The 20,089-nt window shown below is 45.7% G+C and overlaps 1 protein-coding gene across 1 annotated transcript; it reads left to right on the top strand.

Moving 5' to 3' along the window:
* The first annotated feature begins 15,421 nt into the window (after positions 1-15,421).
* On the top strand, positions 15,422-18,408 carry LOC123396039 (disease resistance protein PIK5-NP-like). Its single transcript, XM_045091069.1, is given in 3 exon segments — positions 15,422-16,760; positions 16,762-17,413; positions 17,416-18,408. Coding segments are annotated over 3 exon segments (2,283 nt in total). The 5' UTR covers positions 15,422-15,860; the 3' UTR covers positions 18,147-18,408.
* The last annotated feature ends 1,681 nt before the right edge of the window (positions 18,409-20,089 follow it).

Raw genomic sequence — 20,089 nt, 5'->3', positions numbered from 1 at the left:
GATACATCTCCTATCTCAGATCCGGAAGCAAAGTGTTTGTTTCTAGAAACGGGTCCTTTCTCGAGGAAAGGTTTCTCTAGAAAGAATTGAGTGGGACGGTGGTGGAACTTGATGAGGTTAGTGAACCATCACTTCAACCAGTGTGTAGCAGCGCGCAGGAAGATGTTCCTGTGGCGCCTACACAAATTGAAGTGGAAGCTGATGATGGTGATCATTAGAGCTTCGGATCAAGTTACTAATAACCTCGTAGGTCGACAAAGGTCATGTACTACTACAGAGTGGTACGGTAACCCTGTCTTGGAGGTCATGTTGTTGAACAACAATGAACCTACGAGTTATGGAGAAGCAATGGTGGGTTCGGATTCCGAAAAATGGCTGGAGGCCATGAAATCCGAGAGAGGATCCATGTATAAAACAAAGTGTAGGAGAACTAGTTGATGGTAGTAAGACTATTAAGTAAAGATGGATCTTTAAAAGAAAGACAGACGATGATGGTGATAAGTCACTATTAAGAAAAGCTCGACTTGTCGTAAAGATGTTTTCGACAAGATCAAAGAGTTGACTATCATGTGACTTTGTCACTCATAGCGATGCTAAAAGTCTATTGGAATTGTGTTAGTAGTTGCTGCATTATTTGTGAAATATTGCACATAGGAAGTCAAAATATTGTTTCCTTGACGGTTTCCTTGAGGAAACATTGTATGTGATACAATCAGAAGGTTTTTTCGATCCTAAGGATACTAACAAGTATGCAAGCTCCAACGATCCTATTATGGACCGGTGCAAGCATCTCGGAGTTGGAATATACGCTTTGATGAGATGATCAAAGCTTTTGGGTTTGTACAAGGTTTATGAGAAACTTGTATTTCCAAAGAAGTGAGTGGGAGCACTATAGTATTTCTGATAAAGTATATGTGGTTGACATATTGTTGATCGGAAGTAATGTAGAATTTCTGTAAAGCATAAAGGTTGTTTGAAAGGGGATTTTGAAGGAAAACCTGGATTTAGCTACTTGAACATTGAGCATCAAGATCTATGGAGATAGATCGAAACGCTTAATAGAAGTTTCAACAAAATGCATGCCTTGACAAGTTTTTGAAGGAGTTCAAAATAGATCAGCAAAGAAGGAGTTCTTGGTTGTGTTGTAAGGTGTGAATTTGAGTAAGACTCAAAAGCCCGATCACGGCAGAAGAAAGAGAAAGGATGAAGGTCGTCCCCTATGCCTTAGCCGTAGACTCTACAATATGCCATGTTGTGTACCGCACCTGATGTGTGCCTTGTCACAAGTTTGTTAAGAGGTACAGAGAGTGATCCAGGATTGAATCACTGAACAACGGTCAAAGTTATGCTTAGTAACTAACAGAATAAGGAATTTTTCTCGATTATGGAGGTGGTTAAAGAGTTCGTCGTAAAGGGTTACGTTGATGCAAGCTTTGACACTAATCTGAATAACTATGAGTAGTAAAACGGATTCGTATAGTAGAGTAGATATTTGGAGTATTTCCGAATAGCACGTAGTAGCAGCATCTATAAGATGACATGAAGATTTGTAAAGCACACACGGATCTGAAAGATTCAGAACCGTTGACTAAAACCTCTCTCACGAGCAAGACGTGATCAGACCCAAGAACTATATGGGTGTAGGATTCGTTGAAATCACATGGGTGATGTGAACTAGATTATTGACTCTAGTGCAAGTGGGAGACTGTTGGAAATATGCCCTAGAGGCAATAATAAATTGGTTATTATTATATTTATTTGTTCATAATAATTGTTTATTATCCATGCTAGAATTGTATTGATTGGAAACTCAAATACATGTGTGGATACATAGACAACACACTGTCCCTAGTGGGCCTCTAGTTGACTAGTTCATTGATCAAAGATGGTCAAAATTTCCTGGCCATAGGCAAGTGTTGTCAATTGATAACGGGATCACATCATTAGTAGAATGATGTGATGGACAAGACCCAAACTATAAACGTAGCATATGATCGTGTCAGTTTATTGCTACTGTTTTCTGCATGTCAATGTATCTGTTCCTATGACCATGAGATCATGCAACTCCCGGACACTGGAGGAATGCCTTGTGTCTATCAACTGTCGCAACGTAACTGGGTGACTATAAATGTGCTCTACAGGTATTTCTGAAGGTGTCTGTTGGGTTGGCATGGATCAAGACTGGGTTTTGTCACTCCGTGTGATGGAGAGGTATCTCGGGGCCCACTCAGTAATACAACATCACAACAAGCCTTGCAAGCAATGTGACTAATGAGTTAGTTACGGGATCTTGTATTACGTAACGAGTAAAGAGACTTGCCAGTAATGAGATTGAACTAGGTATGAAGATACCGACGATCGAATCTCGGGTAGGTAACATACCGAAGGACAAAGGGAACATCATACGGGATTAACTGAATTCTTGGCATAGAGGTTCAACCGATAAGATCTTCATAGAATATGTAGGATCCAATATGGGCATCCAGATCCCGCTATTGGATATTGATCGAAGAGTGTCTCAGGTCATGTCTGCATAGTTCTCGAACCCACAGGGTCTGCACACTTAAGGTTCGGTGACGTTTCAGTATAGTTGAGTTATAGGTGTTGGTAACCGAAAGTTGTTAAGAGTCCCGGATGAGATCCAGGATGTCACGAGGAGCTCTGGAATGGTCCGGAGGTAAAGATTAATATATGAGAAGTCCTGTTTTGGTCACCGGAAAAGTTTTGGGCTCATCGGTAGTGTACCGGGAGTGCTAGGAGGGGTGCCCGGGACCATCAGGAGGGGTGTCACGCCCCAAGGGGTCTCATGGGCTATGGGAAGAGATAAACCAACCCCTAGTGGGCTGGAATAAGTTACCACTAAGGCCCATAAGGTTTGAGAAGGAAAAAACACAAGGTGGAAAGAGTTTCCAAGTGGGAAGGTGGAATCCTACTCAAGTAGGATTGGCGTAGGACTCCTCCACCTCCAATTTCGGCCAAACCTTGAGGTTTTGAGGCTGCCTCCTCCCCTCCCTCCCTCCTATATATAGTGGTGATTTAGGGCTGATTTGAGACAACTTTTTGCCACATGCAACTCAGATCTAGACACCATAGTTTTTCCTCTAGATCGTATTTCTGCGGAGCTCGGGCGGAGCCCTGTAGGATTAGATCGTCACCACCAGCGGAGCGCCGTCACGCTGCCGGAGAACTTTTCTACCTCTCCGCCCCATCTTGATGGATCAAGAAGGTGGAGATCGTCATCGAGTTGTACCTGTGCTGAACGCGGAGGTGCCGTCCGTTCGGCACTAGATCGGAATGGATCATGAAGACGGATCACAAGACGGATCGCGGGACGGTTCGTTGGACGGATCGGGGACGGTTCGAGGGGTGGTTCAAGGGCCGTGAAGACGTTCCACTACATCAACCGTGTTTCTTAACGCTTCCTGCTGTGCGATCTACAAGGGTACGTAGATCCAAATATCTGCTCGTAGATGGACATCACCATGATAGGTCTTCGTGTGCGTAGGAAATTTTTTATTTCCCATGCAACGTTCCCCAACAAGTCTCCACGGGGAAGAAGACCCACTTATATAGTGGAGGAACAGTTTGACCGTTTTCTGCCCAAAAGTTGTGTAAGAGAGCTAGTACCGCTCGGGGGAGCGGTACTTCCGCTTGAATGGAAGTAAAGTCCGAGCAACCAATGGACATGCGACACGGGGTGCGGTAGTTCCGATGGAGCCTTACTACTGTTCCAAGCACCGGTACTATCGCTACAAACTGACAAGGAAGAAACAGAGTAGAAGTGCTGCTGAGGGCGGTACTTCCGCTTCAAACTTCCGCTCCAAAATAATTGCTAAGAAGAATCAAAAAATTGGAAACATAAGTATAAGTGAGGTCGGAAGTAGGAAGCGGTAGTACCGCCTAAGTGGTAGTACCGCTCAACTCCAGCGGTACTTCCACCCACACGGTAGTATCGCTCAACTCCGAGTGGTACTTCCACTTACCAAAGATCAAGAGGACAACTCCAAAGTGCCGAGGAGGAAAGGAGGCAACGAATTTGTATGTGAGAGATTCTCCCAACCTTTCCAACTGCGGACCCCCTCTTGATAGTATGGATTATCCTATGACTCAAGCCCACCAACTCTAAATCATATGAAGTACTCCATCTTCTTGTTTAACATCTGAGGGGAATAATAATCATCTCGTGCCACCTCATAACCTATGAAAGCTCAAAGCACACGATTAGTCCGTGAAGGTGTTGTCATCAACCAGCAAAACTACTCAGGGAAGATTATGCTCTTAGAATCTCTCCCTTTTTGGTGGGTTGATGAAAACACCGGATTTGCCACAAGAATGTACGAGAAAGGTTAGGAAAACCCAATACCTACAAAATATAGACGGGCTCCCCTTAGATGCGTGCTCTATTTGAATATGCTTTTGGAATGCAAAGAGCACACACTAGGATCGACACTCCCCCTATAGTTTATAGACAAGGCTATATACTTGCGTGAACTGAAGAAGAGTAAAACAAGTAAGCAAGCATATGAGACAGGGATCTCACAACATAAAGGTAGAGACATAATAGGATAGACGGGGTACCATATGTCTTACACCATATATAAGTTCACACAAGTCTTGGACAAACATAAACCAAAGCAAGCAATAAACGAGTTCACGAGATAGAGAAAAAAATGCAGATAAACACACTCGTGACTCGGCAAGGGAAATCCATCTCAAACTAAGATACTTTCTCCCCTTTGGCATCGAGACACCAAAAAGGGGAGACAGGAGAAGCTCAATACTCTTCGTCATCATCTCCCTTAGAATCATCTGAAGCAGCAGACACCTCTTCCTCAGACTCTGTCCACTGGCAGTTGGCCTTCATCCAGTCCTCCCCATCAGTGATCTTGTCCTTTGAACCGCTCTAGACATCAAGGCCAATCTTGCGCATCATCATCTTGCCATGACCATGCGCCTTCTTGGCGTCAACATGTGCCTTGTACTGACCCTTCACCTCAAAGCACAAAAGAGCCTTCATCTTCTTCCTGAGCTTGGAGGCCCAAGATGGTGTGGTCTCGGATCTAGGAACAAACTCATAATCGGGCTCAGGCTTGTCATCCGAGTCGGTAGGATCAATCTCCGGAACGGCACGTGGAATTCCCCAATTTTACTTCACACGGATCTTGAGTACACTATGATGAACCATGTGATCAGTCACCAAGAGCTCAGAAGGAAAGGTAGCATCCCAAGTGTCCTCAATAAGCTTGAACAGATACAGAGCATAGATGGGCACTTTCTTGTTGTCAAACATAGCAGACCTCAACTCCGTCCACATAATGTGGGAAACATCCAAGGTGTACTGGCGGTCTCGCTCCTTGATGCAGAAAAGGAGGAGGCTCACGAGATAGGAATGCACATGGTCCTTGTTTCCAACAGGAGGAAACGGAGTGTTGAAAAAAATCTTGTGCATGATGTCCAGAAAAGGAATGAGTTCAGTACGGTCACCCTTGGCAGTCTTCACAATTCTGGAGTAACAAATGAGCTTTGACTTGTGAATAGAAGCAACACCCTCAATGTGAGACCTCAGACCAATAGGCCCATCCAGACCCCTGTCAGCATAGCCCAGAGAGTTCATAAAAGTCTTCCAATCAAAGTGTAGCACACGCGCACCAGTCATCCAGGTCATGCACCTTTCTTCATCATTTTGATGGAAGTGTACAGTGGCATAGAATTGAGCCACGATCTCGCTGTCAAAGTCCTTATTGAAGCTGATGATAGGACCAAGACCCCACTTCTCGAAGAGAGCATGAGCTTCAGCAAAATAAGCAATATGGGGATTGGAGGTCATGTGCCCCATGTCAATGCTCTTATCGTCCACAAAGAGATTGGTCCTTGTCTTGATAATCCTGGAGTAAATGAGAGATTGAGTCTTGTTCCAGAACGGACATTCCGCAAGAGCTTCATCCTGAGGCATACAATAGGGATCCTACTTGCGAAGCACAACAAACTCATCTTGGGATAAATCTTGGGGCTCTTTGGGGCCCTTCTTCTTGTTGCATGTCCTCCTCACGGGCTGCTTCTGTAGTTGAGCACTGTAACTAGTTGCTGCCAACTCAAATGTGTGTGGCCGCTTGGACCCATGCAGAGGGTTCATGCGACGAGTCATAGTACTAGAGCCATCACCACCTACAACGCAGAAGAAGAATGGCAAGAAATACATGTGTAAAAAGACTGCACTGGTCAAATAGGAAACCAAAATAAAGATAGGCAGATGCAGAGAAGGTACTGAGTGCAGGTGCCAGGGCGGTAGTACCGATGTGCAGGAGCAGTACTTCTGCCCCAACGGTAATACCAGTCATGCACGGGCGGTAGTACCGTCCTGAGAACAGATAACGGTTGCGGCCATGGGGACGGCAGTACCAGAGCCCTATCTCCCAATTATCCGATGCATCCATCAAAACTAATGCAACTAAAATCCATCACACATCCTACGCATGCCATGGAAAAACAAACTAGGCAAGAAATTCTAAAGAATTGTCCTAGATCACGATTTCAACAAAAGACCATCACAAAAGAAGAGGATCGTGGGCAGTACTGGAGGCCATGGCACACAGAAGATGGGGGAGAAATCCCCCCGGATGAAAACACGGAGGATCAGAGCCGGCCGCCGGTGATGCTCATGGTCGCCTCCGAGAGAGAGAGAGGGAGGGAGGGGGAGAGGGAGGGAGGGAGAGAGAGAGAGAGAGAGTTGTTGTGAAGGGGAAGTGAATGGGTATGGGGGAGCTAGAATTCCCCCTGTCCATTACTTGAACCACCCACCGACCCCTCAGGGCGGTAGTACTACCAACCAGCACAGTATTACCGCCGAAGCGGTAGTAATAGTATGAGGGCAGTAGTACCGCCTACAACCCGAGGAACAGCCCCAGAAACAGCAAAACATGACACATTTGACTGTTAAGAGAAGAGAAGAAAACCAGACACGAACAAGAAGGTACTCCAACATAGAAGAGTGCAAATCGAGAAGTAAAATGATTTGTGGAGTGACCTTGCAAATAAACAACAACAATCTGGGGGCGATGGCCGAATCCACCTATGTTTTAGTTGGATGGTATGGCACCGCAAAGATTTTAACCTTGAGCCCATGACCAAAACTCGTCTTTGAAGCACAAGTGTCATCAACAATGACTAATGTGAAAGACTTGATCGATTTATGCATAATAGGGAGAGGGAGAGTTCATTGAGAGAATAACACTCCCCCTAAATCCATGCCTACACCTAAACAAAATGATGAGAGTGGTGGGATGTGCCTAATTTTAATTCACATTGCTCAAATCAATGATATTTAGCTCGTGCCTTAACTCATGAAATCTTGCTTCATTCAAAGGCTTCGTGAATATATCAACGAGTTGATTAGTGTTAAGGTAAATGAGATCAATTTCCCCACGCTTGATATGATCCCGGATGAAATGGTGACAAATACTGATATGCTTCATCATGCAATGCTGAACTGGGTTGTTGGAGATCGAGATAGCACTAATATTATCATAACAAAGAGGCACTTTGTCACAAGTGACACCATAATCCTTTAAAGTTTGCCTCATCCAAAGCAACTGAGCACAACAACTAGCAGCAATTACATATTCAGCCTCGGTGGACGAGAGAGAAACACAATTTTGTTTCTTTGAAGACCGACTTACCAGAGAGCGACCAAGGAATTGGAAACCTCCGAAAGTTGACTTCCTCTCCACACGGTCTCCTGCCCAATCCGAGTCCGAATATCCTATGAGATCAAATGAAGCACATTTGGGATACCATAAGCCAAAGTTTGGAGTATGAGCCAAATACCGAAAGATTCGCTTGAACGCCACATAGTGGCTTTCCTTAGGTGCGGATTGAAATCATGCACAAATGCCCACACTCAACATAAGATCCAGTCTAGATGCACAAAGGTAAAGCAGAGAGCCGATCATAGAGCGATATACCTTTTGATCCACAGCTTTACCATTAGGATCGAGGTCAAGATGGTAGTTTAGAGGCATGGGTGTGTTTGCCTTGGCTGGTTTGAGATCATCCATCTTGAACCTTTTGAGCGTGTCTTGTGTATAGTTTGCTTGATTGATGAAGGTTCTTAGACTTTGTTGCTTGACTTCGAATCCGTCCAAGGAAATAATTCAACTCTCCCATCATAGGCATCTCAAACTCTTTAGTCATTATTGCGACATATTCTTCATTAAAAGCTTTGTTAGGAGAACCAAAGATAATATCATCAACATATAGTTGGCATATGAACAAACTCCCCTTGACCTTCTTAGTAAAAAGAGTGGGGTCAATTTTCCCAACTTCAAACCCACGATCATGTAACATCTCGGTAAGGTGCTCATACCACGCACGTGGGGCTTGTTTAAGGCTATAGAGTGCCTTATCGAGAACATAAACATGATTGGGGAACTTGGGATCCTCTAACCCCGGTGGTTGCTTAAGATATACCAACTCCTTCAGGGGACCATTCATAAATGCACACTTCACATCCATTTGGTATAATTTGAAGTTATGATGAGAAGCAAATGCAAGCAACATGTGAATAGATTCAAGGCGAGCAACAGGAGCAAAGGTTTCACCGTAGTCGATGCCCTCGACTTGAGAGTAGCCTTGTGCTACCAATCTTGCCTTGTTACAAATGACGACGCCGTTTTCATATTTCTTGTTCTTAAAGATCCACTTGGTTCCAATGACATTGTGGTTCTCCTTCGGTCTTGGCACCAATCACCACACTTTGTTGCTCTCGAAGTTATTGAGTTCGTCATGCATGGCTTCAACCTAGTCCATATCTTCGAGCGCTTTTTGTACCTGAAGGGGTTCAATGCAAGAAACAAACGCATGATGTGCACAAAAGTTTGACAATTATCTGTGAGTGGTTACCCCTTTTGTCACGCTACCGTAGACATTTTCTAAAATATGTGAATATTGATGAGCTTTGCAGCATTGTTGGCGATACGTTTTTCTCGAATCTCCTCAGGGGTGAGTTGAGGAGGATCCTTTTTGCGACCTTTACCGCCTTTGGGAGATGGCTCTTGATCTTGAGCTTGGTATTGATCTTGAGCTTGCTCTGAGGTGTGAGCTTGATCAAGGATATCAGTTGGTGAACCACCATCTTGTAATTGATCTTCTCCTTGATCTTGAACACAAGGCTGAGGGCCTTCGATTGGTTCTTCGGAAGCGTGTGGGTTTTGCGTTGGTGATGGTTCCACTTGAGTGGAATATTGTCCTTCTCCTTCGGCCACAAGGGGTTCCTCAACTGGTAGGAAGTGTCCCACACCCATTCTTATTATGACTTGGGGAGGAATTTCATCACCTACATCACAAATACCACTTTGCTCCGCTTGGGAGCCATTATTTTCATCAAACTCAACGTTACACGTCTCCTCAATGAGTCCTTAGGACTTGTTGGGGACACGGTAAGCGCGAGAGTTTGTAGCATAACCAACAAATATGCCCTCTTGAGCTCTAGGTTCAAATTTATACAAGCGAGCACCTTTCTTAAGAATGAAACACTTACAGCCAAACACCCGGAAGTACTTGAGGTTGGGCTTGTTACCGGTAGGAATTTTGTAAGGAGTCTTGTTCAGCCCTTTGCGGAGGTAGAGCCGATTAGATGCATGACATGCGATGTTGATGGCTTCGGCCCAAAAGTTATATGGAGATTTAAACTCCGCCATCATGGTTCTTGTCGCGTCCATCAACGCCCGGTTCTTCCTTTCTGCTACACCATTTTGTTGAGGAGTATATGGTGCAGAATACTCGTGCTTGATTCCTTCATCACTCAGAAATTCATTTAGGGTGTAATCTTGAACTTGGTGACATTATCACTTCTAATCATCAATATCTTTGCATCATGTTGTCATTGAGCTTCATTGATAAAGTCGGTGACGGTTTGTTGAGTCTCACTCTTCCTCTTGAAGAAATAAACCCAAGTATATCTTGAGTAATCATCCACTGTCACCAAGCAATACTTTCTTCCCCAAGGCTATCATAAGAAGGAGGGCCAAAGATATCCAAATGGAGGAGCTCCAAGGTCCTCTTTGAGTAGATGATAGTTGTGGGGCGGTGAGCCGTCTCATGTATCTTTCCTTCAATACATGCACTGCAAGCACGATCTCTGGTGAAACTCAATTTATTAGTCCAAGAACGTGATCCCCTTTGAGGAGACTTTCCAAATATCTCATATTGACATGGGCTATCCGGCGATGCCAAAGCCATCCCACATCAACTTTATCCATTAGGCAAGTCGCGGTCTTAGTGGGTCGCTCCAAAAAGTTAACCACATAGAGACCATTCTCGACATGCCCAACAAAAGCTACTTTAAGAGTCTTGCTCCACAAAAGGGCCACACAGTCAACGCCAAAGAAAGTACTAAAACCCATAAGTGCAAGTTGATGAATAGAAAGTAAATTGTATGCGAGGGTCTGAACAAGCATGACCTTTTCAATGGTAAGTTTCAGAGAAATTACCACCTTGTCGAGACCCAATACCTTGGAAATCGCATCATCACCAAAGGAGACTTGGGTGGCAATGGATGGGTCGGGATGAACGTCCACCACCAAGTCCTTGCTTCCGGTCATATGATTTGTTGCTCCGCTATCAAGCAACCATGACACCCCATCGGAAGCAAACTCCTACATAAGATCAATGCTTGGATTTAGGTGCCCATTCTTTAATGGGTCCTTTTAGGTTAGTAACAAGGGTCTTAGGAACCCAAATAGACCATTCAATGTACTCATTAGGATAACCAATAAACTTAGCAAAAACATTCCCATCACTGGCACGACATAAAACATAAGAGGGGTTAAAGTCGTCGGTTGTGTTGGGAAGTAGGGGTTTTCCCTTCTTGGCATTACCACCCTTATCTTGGTCCTTCTTCTTCACATGATTACTCTCACTGACTTTAACAAAGGTTTCCATAAGCTGGGGAGGTTGCTTGATCTTCCTCTTCTTGTTCTTTTTGGACTTGGGTGCAAACCCAAATCCTTTGTTTGCAACCACTTCCTTTTGATTGCTCAAAAGGTCATTAAGATTCTTTTCACCTTGGATGCATGTCACAAGGCCTTTCTCAAGCTGCTCTTTTAATTTGGCATTCTCTTCCACAAGATGTGCATGCTCACAACAATGGTTAGTAGCATGGACATTATCAATTAAAACAAAAGGAGAGCAAGTGGCTATTTACTTAATGAGTTTTACTTGGACTTGAGCATGAGACTCTTTCAAAGAGGCATGAACACTCTTCAAGGACCTCTGAGCCTTGTCAAGTGTGGAAAGCTCTTCCTTGAGTCTAACATGGTCAACCCCAAGTGTAACCTTTTCTGATTGGAGCACACGAGTAAGAACAAGAGCATGATCAAGATCTTTCTTTAATTTGGCAAGGTCATAGTTGTGTGACTCCTTAAGAGCCAAACGAAGTCCTTGCTCTTCTTCAAGAGCGATGGAATGATCTGCTATCTCATCGGCATAGTCATGGCTATGTCCTTGTAACGTAGAGATAGTTTCTTCGTGAGATTCAATGAGGTCATTAGCCTCTCCTAGTTGTTTCAAGAGAGCAACAAAATGCTTCTTGGATTTACCCTTCATCTTTCTCCTGAATTTCTCAAAGGAGTTTTCCTCATCATCTACCTCTTCCTTTTCATCACCACTAATGGGGGTACTGGAAATGCTAGCATTGAGGTTGGAACTTTTAATGTTGTCTATTACCTTGTTGGGTGCCTTGGTCATAAGGTACTTGGCAATGCGGTTATCGTTGGGGGCGTTGAAGAGGGACACCTTTCTTGGAGAAGATGATGCAATGGCCACGGTGGCCATCCCCGTTCACCACTTGCATCATCGTCCTCATCCTCATCGGAGAGATACCCTTCTTGAGCCACCAACACCTTTTGGGCTTGTTCTTGACGAAGTTGTTCTTGTTGGGTAAGGGCTTGGGCTTGTCTTTGCGAATAAGTTTGCCACCATTGTCTTACCTCTTCTCATCAGGACAATCAGCCACAAAGTGACTCACATTGCCACAGTTGTAGCAAGTCCTCACACGTTGCTTGCCTTTGGGCCCATTTGAGATAAATTGGGCTTTGAGTTTCTCTTGTTGCCCCCAAAACTGTCTTGACGCAAGAGCCATATGCTCGTGATAAGCATACTTGGTGTATTTGGGGCACAATTCCTCTTCTTCATCTTCATCTTCCTCCAATACAACCTTGGCCTTCAAAGCAAGGTTAGGAGAGTCTTTTCTTCACCGTTGAACATAAGCTAGAGCATTGTTAGCGGTCTTGTACAATATGTTCATGGAAATGAACTCATCCAACACATCACTTGAGGACATGGAATGAAAGTCTGGCCTCTGACGGATGACAGAGGACATGGATTTGTTAAAGGCCATAATAGCCTTGAGAAACTTACGCTTGATCCAATTGGCATCCACATCCTTGCTTCCATGGTCTTGAAGAGCAACTGCAAGAGTTGTCACCCTTCGATAGAGCTCATGAGGATCTTCATCCTAAATCATAACAAATTCATTGGCCTCATCCAGTATCACTTCATAGTTTGACCGTTGAATACTAGAGCATCCCTTGTACATGGAAATGATGTGCTCCCAACAATCTTTGGCACGAGTGAAGGGATGCAAATGAGCAAGATCTTCAATAGGAACAGCCGCTTGAAGGATGAACAAGGCGGAATGGTTGAGCTTATTGTCAACCTCTTCTCTTGGAGTGAGGTTTCCTGGATCATGTGGGTAGTAGCCTTGCTCGATGATTCTCCAAAATTGTGTTGAGTTGTGATTCAAATGAGCCTTTATACGAAAAACCCAGTCACCAAAATCATTCTTAACAAGCTTAGTTGGAGGATCGAGGTTAATAATATGCGGTGGGTGAACCGGTCCTCCAAAGACCACGGGAGGAGGAACTGAGGCAAAGGTATTTGCCCCACTCATTCCTTGAGGAAATTTATCTCTATCACTACTAGCATTTTCCTTTTCGGAATTGGTCCCCGTATCCGAAGTTGTGGGATTAACCACATGCAATGGGTTGGTATGCAATTTGAAATTATCAAGGAAATCTTTAAGCATGTTCTTGACTTGATAGCCACTGAGGATCTAAATGTGGAATGGCCTCATTTAGGTCCGCTCGGGAGACCGAGTTCGCAACAGCTGCCTAGAGCAACTCCACCTCGTCGCCAGCCATATTCTTTGGGTGGTAAAACCCTTAATAAAGAGACGTGGCTCTGATACCAATTGAAAGGATCAATATGGTTGCCTAGAGGGGGGTGAATAGGCAACTAACAAATTTTAAGCTTTTCTTTTAACAAATTAAGTTTAGCAACAAATAGATTGTCTAGATATGCAACTAAGTGAGCAACCTATATGATGCTAACAACAACGATAGTAAGCACAAAGCAAATACAAGTAAATGTAAGAAATAACCACAAGTGGAACCGATGAAGACGAGAATGTGTTTCCGAAGTTCCTTCCCTTTAAGGGGAAGTACGTCTCGACCGGTGTGGAGGCACAATGCTCATTAAGATGCCACTGAGGCCACCATATTATCCTCACGTCCTCACACGATGCGAGGTGTCGCGATTCCATTAAGTTGTGCCCTTGAAGGCGGCGACCGAACCTTTACAAGGAAGGTTGGGGCAAACTCCACAACTGAATTGGAGGCTACCAATGAAACCATGAAGCTTCACCATAATGGATTATGGCTTCGAGGTGACCGCCTATTCTGTCTAGGGTGCTCAAACACCCAAGAGTAACAAGATCCGCAAGGGATTAGTGGGGGAAATCAAATATCTTTTGGTGGAAGTGTGGATTGTGGCCTTCTCCTCCAAACCCTAGAAAATCAACAAGAATCGTTGTCTAGGGAAGGAGATCGGGCAAGAGTGATCTTGGGGGCAACAATGGAGATTTTGGTGGAAAAAGGTGAGTCTCCACGGGGAAGAAGACCCACTTATATAGTGGAGGAACAATCTGGCCGTTTTTTGCCCAAAAGTTGTGCAGGAGCCGTAGTACCGCTCGGGGGAGCGGTACTTCCGCTTGCACGGAAGTAAAGGCCGGGCAGCCAACAGACATGCGACAGGGTGAGCGGTAGTTCCGTGGAGCAGTACTACCGCTCCAAGCAACCGTACTACCGCTACACAGTGACAAGGAAGAAACAGAGTAGAAGTACCACTAAAGGCGGAACTTCCACTTCAAAATAATTGCTAAGCAGAATCGAAAAACTGAAAACATAAGCAAAAATGAGGCTGGAAGTAGGAAGAGGCAGTACCGCTCAACTCCAGCGGTACTTCCGCCCAAGCGGTAGTACCGCTCAACTCCCAGCAGTACTTCCGCTTACCAAAGATCAAGAGGACAACTCCGAAGTGCCGAGGAGGAAAGGAGGCAGCGAATGTGTACGTGAGAGATTCTCCCAAGCTTTCCAACTGCGGACCCCCTCTTGATAGTACGGATTATCCTATGACCCAAGTCCACCAACTCTAAATCATACGAAGTACTCCGTCTTCTCGTTTAACATCTGAGGGGAAGAATAACCGTCTCGTGCTACCTGATAGCCTCTCAAAACTCAAAGCACACGACTAGTCCACAAAAGTGTTGTCATCAACCAGCAAAAACTATTTAAAGAAGATTATGCTCTTACACTATTAATATAGTGCCCAGTGTCAGTTGTTATTTTTTGTTATTTTTTCTTTCCCGAAAATTAATATCAGATGAATCCAAATGACACGAAACTTTTTGAAGATTTGTTCTCGACCAAAAGAAAACTTGAGGACGAACGATGATCACCAGAGAAGGCCCACACAGCCCACTAGGCAACAGGGGTCACCCACTCTCCATGACACCTCACAGCTCCCTCCCTCTGGTCTCGCCCCAGCCATGGCCCTCACAAACCAACTCACCCAACCACGCCGACGACGCCGTCGAGCCTGCCTTCCCCGGCCAGCACGCCGTTGAGCCTGCCCTCGTCCGGTAGCACCACGCGCCTCCGAGCTTGCCACGCCTCTGACAGCCGGCGTCCCCTCGGACCGGCCCAGGGTCGACCACGCTGTAAGTCGGACCACCATATGAAATATGAAGCTTTGCTTTGGTTTTTCCCTTCCTTTCCTTTCCATCCTATTCACTACCTGCAAGCTGCAAGCTGCAAGCTGATATCTACTCATCTTCATGATATGCTGGTGCTGAATCATAACGCTCATCATCTCCCTTGATTTTAACTTGGATGCAGCTGCCCCCTTCTCCGCTTCCATTGGGAATGGAAGCGAAAATAGGCATCACTCCATCTCCATTAGTCTCTCCTTGGGACTTGTGAGGAATTTTCATAGGCTCTTTCCAATCCACACCACCTACTGTATTTCTTCTTCACCACATGGCCGATCCAGACGCGCTGCTGCTACGCAAGTCAACGGCTTATAGCTAGCTAGCTAGATCACCCACCTAGCACCACACCACCAGAGAATAGAGATCCAAAGTGAGAGGGGAGGGGCCGGCATGGATCTCAAGGAGGGGGTAATGGGTTCCGTCCTCTCCAAGATGAGCGAGCTCCTCAAGGAGGAGCATGACCTGCCGCACCGAGCCAAGGAAGTCCTCAAGTATGTTGCACAACAGCAAAAGCGCCTGCGGCTTACTTCTGTATAGGGCTTTGCAGATGCACGTTGGTGCCTAGTCATAGTTTGTGATCAAACGCATGAAGTTACGTTGTGGAAATGCAAATTGTACTCATCTGGTTTTGTTTTTGTCATTGCTAGCTAGCAATTTTACAAACAGGGAAGGCTCCATAGGTACCCATACTCTAGCAACCTTTGACTTGGTTGCCGAGTGATTGCAGCCGCACTTATCCCGTCATGATTACTGTCTCATGCATGTTATATCACTGCCCGATTTGGTTATACCTTTGCTCATAAGTCATAATAGCAAATACTATTATTTAGCCTTACTCAAGTTTGACTGTTCATTGTCAACCTTCGATAGGTACCTGGTCGTGATTGATGATTTATGGAACGAAGATGATTGGCATAGCATCTCATCTAGCTTGCCAAATAATGACTGTGCTAGCAGAGTAATTACTACTACCCGTGTTAATGACATAGCTATGTTATGTTGCTCAGGCTGTGACGAGTCGATATATGAAGTTCATTATCTTGGATACCAAAATTCCAGAGAGTTGTTCTACAAGCACTATTTTCACCATGCGGACAGTTGGCCCGAAGCACCTGGAGACATATTTTTGTTTGCGATCTTGAAGATGTGCAGTGGTACGCCTTCAGCAATAAAACGTATTGCTTCGTTACTCATAACCAAGGTAACCCCAAAAAAGCAATGGCAAGAGATGATGTATTCTGTATATTTTTCTTGGAAGCAGACGCCGCGTTCTTTAGGTTCTGAAGCCGAGAACATTGCTGGTTTCAAACTCTTCAGAGAAATTATATCAATTATCTACGACGACCTTCCCGGAGCTCTCAAGGACTGTTTGCTGTACTTGGCTGTACATGCTAAGAACCAAATAATTCATAAGACTAGTATGGGTAGGAAATGGATCGCTGAAGGATTTATCTCTGAAAATGTGAGGCATGGTCGAGAGGAAGTAGCAAGCAGGTACTTTGATGAGCTCATCAACAGAAACTTCATCCGGCTGTCAGAATATGACAACTATTCAAGGGAAGAGAAGTATGAAGTTAACCAAATGGTGCTTTATGTTCTTAGGCAGATATCAAACGAGGAAAAAATTGCTGCTGTCTTGTCTGACGTTGGTATTTTTTTCAAGGGAATATGCTCACTATTTCCGTTTGTCAGTGCAATGTTCTTCTGGTTCAGAACTTTCAATTGACACAGCAGCGATGGATCCGGATAGCAATATTCGTTCCATGACTATTGCTGGTCCTGCAAAGTTTTGTTTAAACAATGATTTGGTGTGTCTACGGGTGTTAGATCTAGATGGCTGCAATGATTTGGAAAAAACGGCTATGGACCATATATGCCGAATGGCCCTGTTGAAGTACTTGACCCCGGTCAAGAAGATCCCTCCAGAAATCAGGGGATTGCGCTATCTGGAGACTCTGGATTTAAGGCAGACTGAAATCAGTAATCTCCCTGCAGAAATCGGGAAACTGCAACAGCTCAAGACTTTAGATGCAAGGCAGGCTAAACTCAGTTGTCTCCCTCCAGAAATCGGGAAATTGCAAAATCTGGAGACCTTGGATGTAAGACAGACACAAGTGAAAGAGCTACCAAAGGAACTTGTTCATCTTCCCAAACTTGCGCATCTTTATTTTGGTCATTCTAGTTCCGGTCGAGGAGTAAAGTTGCCTGTGGGAAGTGACCAGTTCAACTCAGTGAAGGTCCTTGGCATCGTTGATTCAAGAGAATGGTCGGAAAGTGGACTGACAGGAGTAAGGGAGCTTGAAGTAGTGTTGGCAAGTGCACAAATCTTGAATATCTGATTATTTATGGTGACTACATGCCGAGCGACGAACTTCCTGTATCCACGAATTTTTCTTCACTTAAGAGATTGAAAGTGGCAGGAAGGTTTGAGAAAGTTCCACGGTGGCTAGCAAAGCTTACCACTCTGAGGAAGCTAGATATCAGAATCTGCAAGCTAGACCAAGATGATCTTAAGATACTTGGACGTCTGCCGGCCCCGAGTACTCTTGCACTGATTTGCATTTCTAGGAAGAAAGAGGAACAAAAAATTCCTGCAGGTTTCCCGAGCGACGAGGTTTTCAGTTTCGACGGTTATGTGACATGGATCACCTTTGAGAAGGGAGCTATGCCGAAACTGAAACACCTCCACCTGAAGCTCTATGCCGGCCCAACTGATAAATTTCCTTCGGGTATCATCAACCTCCGCAGGCTTGAGAAGATTACCATCCGGTACTCTTCACAGCATGCTAGCAGTGGCGGTATCAGGAAGGCAGTTGCTAAGATGAGAGAACAGGCTGCCAACCATGGTAATCTGATAAAGCTTTCTGACAATGGTGACTCTGAGATTGTGAGAAGTGGTCAGGAGGGTGAACGCACACCATTTGGATTCAAGTTCCTGTGGAACTACTTTTGGCCTACTAAGGAAGAAATGGCAAGGTTTGGACGGAACGGAACGATAGCTTGTCCTGAAGCCAAAGAATCCTTCTTCCTCCGTCGCCACTAAGAGTACGTTTCAGCCACATTACAAGCTTCCTCACGCATATAATGATGTACCTTTCCCTCCATTTCTTCCTCTTGTTAGATAATGGAAGCCGCATCGTTGTTTACAGTTGTGTGTCAACAAATACTCTGTCTTCCTCTCTTTCTTATTTCAAAAAACAAGCAAATCCGGTTGCTTGCAAGATGCCTGCTTGCTGAGGTGGAAAGGACAAGACATGCTTATCATGAATAATGCTATTGTAGTTGAGCTTGTATCTATCCTTATTACCGGCAACCCTTCTTATAATGCTTGTATTGCCTATGTTTATGGACTTATCTGTCGTGTTGTTTTTTTAACGCCATGCTGTGGTTCGTACCATGAACTCTTCATGTTATTCTATTTGGTACACTTGATTGATAATGCTGCTTGTGACATGTACATGTTTTAAATAGCGGGCTATGCCAAATACCAGCGGACCTCCATATCAGTTATATCTGGCTATTTGTACATTAGACCATTTAGCGGCACCCTGTTGAAAAGCCTATAGCGAGGCTTTTCAAACCCCCCGACAGTTATTATGTACGCACCACAAATGTTTTTTTTTTTGGAGAATGAGGTTAAACCTTCGGCCTCTACATCAATCGATCCATGCAGCCATCTTTATTAATTATTCCACAAAGGTCTAACAAGAGTATACATCAATCCACCCAAAGCCATCACTCACACCTACCAACTCGATAATGTGGACTGCTCTCACTCCACATATCTAAGACCGGTGTTGTCGCCAATCCATCCACATAACGTATCAAGAGCAACAGCCAGTGCAGCACACCTAAAACGCACACCTCACGCACATGTTTTACAAGCCGCCATCATCATCGAACCACTGACCCATCTTCAGGAAAGAGATCCGCATCATCCATGCCAGTCCAAACATCCGTCGACGCCACCATGGCGCCCAACGGCGCCACCGCCCTGCGCTCATCCGTCCAGATGCGAAGACTCCGGGAGATCTGTCGTGCGTAGCACCTGCCAACCAGGCATGACTCAGCGTAGCACCTGTCGGCCAGGCATGACTTAACAGCTCCATCGAAATTCCGTGCAAGACGAAGCCGCTCCACCTCCTGCCTCAGTCTGCCAGCACTGCTCCACAAACGATGCTCCCAAGAGAGAAACGGCACCGCAGTCCCGCCATCGTCCGATCTGGAAGACCAGATCCTAGGGTTTCCCCCAAAGCAGTGCCCACCACCAGCAACTGTTCAGGACCCACACAGTGCCCACCACCAGCAACTGTTCAGGACCCACACAGTGCCCACCACCACTCAGCCCTCTAGGCGACGCCTTCAGGAAGGTCACGACGTCAAGGACGCCGCCGCCGCCCATCGGAGTTAGGGTTTTCACCCTAAAGGCAAGGAAAGGGAGCAGAGGAGCAGATGTATACTGACGTCTCCAAAAAGAATAACGGCGCCCTTAAGCGTCGCCGTCGGCGCGGCCGGCCTGGGCCAACCAAGGGGTTTCCCCCAACCCGAATCTCCTCCCCCGGCTTCACCCGCAGGTAGGGCCCCGGCAACCACGCCGACACCGCCAAGAATCCGCAGGAGAGAGGCCCACATCAAGGCCAGAGGACAGCGGCCAGATCTGGCGCCGCCGGCCGCCATAGCAGCCACGTGACGGCTGACCAGGCAGCGGCCGACGAAAGGGAGCAGCACACCTCCACAACGACGCTTCCAAAAAAGATAGCGGCACCCGCGGGCGTCGCCGTCGCGGCTCCGATAAGGACCAGAGCAAGGATTTCTCCCGGAGCTGCGCTGAACATCCACCGCCACCGACCGCTGAGCATGGCCGCCGCGCACCACCACGACCCCCAGGCAGGGTCACGGGTCACCGCACCGCACGCCCTGGCCACCGCAGTCGCGCCTAGCCGACGCTCCATGCCACCGCAGTCGCACCTAGCCGACGCTCCATGC

This window comes from Hordeum vulgare, chromosome 5H (genome assembly GCF_904849725.1).
Source record: "Hordeum vulgare subsp. vulgare chromosome 5H, MorexV3_pseudomolecules_assembly, whole genome shotgun sequence".
Lineage (NCBI taxonomy): Eukaryota > Viridiplantae > Streptophyta > Magnoliopsida > Poales > Poaceae > Hordeum > Hordeum vulgare.
Note: the sequence above shows the minus strand (reverse complement) of the source record. Positions and strands in the feature narration are given on the sequence as shown.